General features: G+C 53.2%; 1 protein-coding gene across 1 annotated transcript in view; it reads left to right on the forward strand.

Annotated features, from left to right (window-relative positions):
• The window catches only part of Slc44a4 (solute carrier family 44 member 4), a 16,911-nt gene that overhangs the window by 6,692 nt on the left and 5,915 nt on the right, over positions 1-4,304 (forward strand). The window contains exons 8-13 of the mRNA XM_021149668.2: positions 409-499; positions 577-660; positions 887-1,122; positions 1,221-1,320; positions 2,996-3,088; positions 3,320-3,422. Of these exons, the coding sequence (XP_021005327.1) occupies positions 409-499; positions 577-660; positions 887-1,122; positions 1,221-1,320; positions 2,996-3,088; positions 3,320-3,422 (707 nt within the window). The remainder of the gene's footprint in view (positions 1-408; positions 500-576; positions 661-886; positions 1,123-1,220; positions 1,321-2,995; positions 3,089-3,319; positions 3,423-4,304) is intronic.

Here is a 4,304-nt window from a genome sequence, read left to right on the forward strand (position 1 = left end):
AAAAAAAAAAAAAAAAAAAATGAGAGAGATGGAGAGATAGATGGGGCAAAGGCTGGGCTGAGGCTGAGAGCAGCCTCTGAAGGAGAGCAAGAGCAGAGGTGTAGAAAGTGCATAGAATCCAGGGCCTGGAAGCATAGCCCAGGGACATGACAGAGCCAAGGGACTGAGGACAGGAGCAGTGGAATGAGGAGTCCATAGCTGTCCTGATCTTAGCAGGACAGCGAGGTCAGGGCTGGAGGTATTGCAGGAATCCGGGTAATGGGGTGCGAAGATGTTTCGCCAGTGCTAGGGAGGGAATACAGGCTGAGAAAGTAGAGCCCATCCACAGTTACCCCCATATATCCTGGCAGCGATCTCAGACAGGAGGGTCAGAAAGACTCCCACCCAGCAGCCTGTTCTCCCTTCCAGCTCTGGGACGTTGTTTCCCACTCCCCAACATCAACTTCACGTTACCTGAAGACTTACAGATCAATAACACCACCGTCTCTAACGGCATCAGGTAGATGTCACCCTCTGTATCATCCTCGTATCCCTTTGTCCCTTTCTTACCCATCTGACTCCACCCCTCCCCGACAGTGGCCTCCTGGACAGCATCAATGCCCGGGACGTCTCTGTGAAGATCTTTGAAGATTTTGCCCAGTCCTGGTACTGGATTCTTGTGTGAGTCCATGGCTTCCCCAGGATCAGGCACTACCCTCTGTCCTTCCTGATCTCTTTCCCCAAGTCTACATGTGAACTGATCAGAGGGCAGAGCTAGCTCAGAGTGGATCCTCAGCCTCTTAGAAGATGAGTTGAATCTACGAATACCTGGGGGTGCAAGGAGAGAAACCTGGGGCACGAGAAAGGAATTGGGAGGGGACCCCTCATGTATGTTCCTTACGTGCAGAGCGCTGGGTGTGGCCCTGGCACTAAGTCTGCTGTTCATCCTGCTCCTGCGCCTGGTGGCGGCACCCCTGGTGCTGCTGCTGATTGTCGGGGTGCTCGTTGTGCTCGCCTATGGCATCTACCACTGCTGGCAACAGTACCAAGTGTTTCGGGACAAGGGCGCCTCCATCACCCAACTGGGCTTCACTACCAACTTCAGTGCCTACCAGAGTGTGAAGGAGACTTGGCTGGCTGCTTGTGAGTCCCCTGCCCAGCTCCTCTGTCCGCTGGTCCCCTAGGGTTGGGTGACCTTGGCCCTGACCCGGGACTGCCTGCCACCTGCTGTCTCCATGCAGTGATTGTCCTGGCTGTCCTGGAGGGCGTCTTGCTGCTTATGCTCATTTTCCTGCGCCAGAGGATCCGGATCGCTATCGCTCTGCTGAAGGAAGCCAGCAGGTCAGGGCCTGCCTGTGGCGGGGAGGGGAACTTAGCCAGGGGTGCTGGCCTGGGTGGGGTAATAGGAACCTCAGAGGAGAAAGGTAGAAATGTCAAGTGGGTGACACTGCTAAATTCCAGCCTTATTTATTTATTTATTTATTTATTTATTTATTTATTTATTTATGTAGTATGGGGGAAGTGGGTGGGTTGAGACAGGCTTTGTCTGTGCAGCCCTGGCTGCCCTTGGAACTCATTGTGTAGACCAAGCTGGCCTCGAGCTCACAGAAACCCATCTGCCTCTGCCTCCCAAGTGCTAGGATTAAAGGCGTGTGTTACCACTATCAGGAGAGTTCTAGCCTCTTAGGCCCTCAGTTTCCCTGTCTGGTTTGTTTCATTGTCCTTGGGAGGAGGAGAGATTTATTTATTTGTGTTCTGTGTATGGGTGTTTTTGCCAGAATGCATGTCTGCGCACACGTCTGGTCCCTGTGGAGGTCAGGAGGAGAGGAACTGGAGTTACAGACAGTTGTGAGCCTCCACGTGGATTGTGGGAACTGAGCTCAAGTCCTGTGGGAGAACAGCCAGTGCTCTTCTTAACTGTGGAGCCATCTCTCCAGCCCCAAAGGGGTTTTTGTTTTGTTTTGTTTGTTTTGTTTTTGAGACAGGAACTTATATAGCCTAAACTAATATCATGGAGCAGCTATGTAACTGAGGCTGACCTCCAACTCTGGGTCTTCCTGCCCCACAAGATGGTGAGGATACAGGGTCTCGGGAAGCACAGGCTGACCTCACTGTACAGCTGAAGATGACCTTAATAAACACATCCTTCTACACCTACCTCCAGAATGCTGGGGATATGGGCATGTACCACCAGGCTTCTTTTATGCTGGGGTGGGGGATCTAGCTCAGGGTCTCCTGTGTTAGGCACACCCTCCTCTGTCATCATACCCCACTCCTGTCACTCTTGCAACATAACCCAGACTGGCCTCAGACTGGTGGCAACCCTACTTTCTCAGCCTCTCAGGTACGGAATTGGAAGTGTGTTCACCACCCTCAGACTCCCTATCACAGCAATCTAAACCTTGCAATGGCATGGTGAGGACTGAATGCGGGGGTGTGGACTAAGGCACAGGATTCTGGAGGCACTGGGAGCTGAGGTGCTCGCTGGGTCAAGGGGTGGGAATTGAGATAGGAGGAGCAGAGATTTCCAAAGCCACCAGGGGAGCACACCTTTGGGGGGTTCTCTTCCCTTACACTCCTGAGTGTTCCAGGTGTCTTCTGTGACTCCAGTCTCCCCTATGGGTCCCTTGAGCCTTACTCGGTTCACCCAGCAAGAGCCTACAGTGTATCCCTCCTGGAATCAGGGGCTGGGTTTATTTTATTTTATTTTATTTTATTTTTGGTTTTTCGAGACAGGGTTTCTCTGTGTAGCCTTGGCTGTCCTGGCACTCACTTTGTAGACCAGGCTGGCCTCGAACTCAGAAATCCGCCTGCCTCTGCCTCCCAAGTGCTGGGATTAAAGGCGTGCGCCACCACGCCCGGCTGGGGCTGGGTTTATTGATATGGAAGAGGAAAGCTGTAGTTCTGTGTGTGGTCTGGAAAACAAACAGGCCCGAGGAAGGGTCCAGCCATGGTCAGACCTGGGAGCGGATGCACAGCGCTGGGGTCCCAGATGACTACTCTTGTCTTCGTACAGGGCTGTGGGACAGATGATGTCAACTATGTTCTACCCTCTGGTCACCTTCGTCCTCCTGGTCATTTGCATTGGCTACTGGGCCGTGACAGCTCTGTATCCTTTATACAGCCCCCCCTGGAGAGCTCTCAGGGGATAGGGTGTGAGTAGGGACATGGGACAGACAGGTCCCATGAGGGGATGTGACAGAACTGTATTGCAAGAGTGAGTTTGGGTTGAATGCCAACCCTCTGTGGGGGTGAACAATCTGCATAAGTCCCAGGGGCAGCATTTAGGGGTGTCCTGTAGTGGACGGCTGGCATTGTGCTTTTCTTGACTCATCTCTGGATACCTGGCCACATCCGGCCAACCCCAGTACATCTACTGGGCATCCAACACCAGTACACCAGGCTGTGAGAACGTTCCTGTGAACATGACCTGTGACCCCATGGTGAGAGGGAATAGGGTGGGTGCTGAGGGGGTCTTGGGGGTCAGTTAGCACAGATTTCTGCTAGTGCACAAATACCCGAGAGAGCCGGGACTCTCACATGGGTGAGGCCTCCCTTAGTTCGATAGTCTAGTTACCCACTTTGTGGAAAGTGAGGTGGAGACTGGAAACGCAAAGTAAAGGTGAGGCTGCTGAATATCAAGTAGAACCTCTCTCTGCCTCCAAGGCCGTTACTAGCTCCTCCTTGTCCTGTGGCTCCTCCTCCTCCTGTGGCTCCTCCTCCCATAGCTCCTCCTCCTCCTGTGGCTCCTCTTTCTCCTGTGGCTCCTCCCACTGCTCTATAAATCGGAGCTGATCCTAATCCTGTCTCAGAGGTCCTTTAGGAGTTTTTATGGCACATCTAGCACTGAGCAGAATGCCCGTCCACTGATAGAGAGCCAAGCTGGCTGGACTTTTCCTTTTCACTCACGTCCTGGGAACGGAGCCCCAGACAGTGGCCCTGGGAAGTCCACAGGAGGGCTTCCTGGAGGAACTGGGAGGCCTGTTAGTACTTCCCAGCACTTGAGAGGTGGAGGTGGAGGGTCAGGCTTCCGCACCAGTCTCTGTCACGCAACTAGTTTGAGGCCAGCCTGAGCTACGTGAAGCCATCTCTAAGAAGCATAGCCCCCCCGCCCCAAGCTGCTAATCCCAGCATCCTGAAGGTTAAGAGTGGTGATTTTAAATTCAAGGCCACCCCGAGTTACATAAGGAAACTGTACCTCAAAAAACCCTACATACAAAAAAGAGAAGGAGCCGGGCGTGGTGGCGCATGCCTTTAATCCCAGCACTTGGGAGGCAGAGGCAGGCGGATTTCTGAGTTCGAGGCCAGCCTGGTCGACAGAGTGA

This window comes from Mus caroli, chromosome 17 (assembly GCF_900094665.2).
Source record: "Mus caroli chromosome 17, CAROLI_EIJ_v1.1, whole genome shotgun sequence".
NCBI classification, from domain to species: domain Eukaryota; kingdom Metazoa; phylum Chordata; class Mammalia; order Rodentia; family Muridae; genus Mus; species Mus caroli.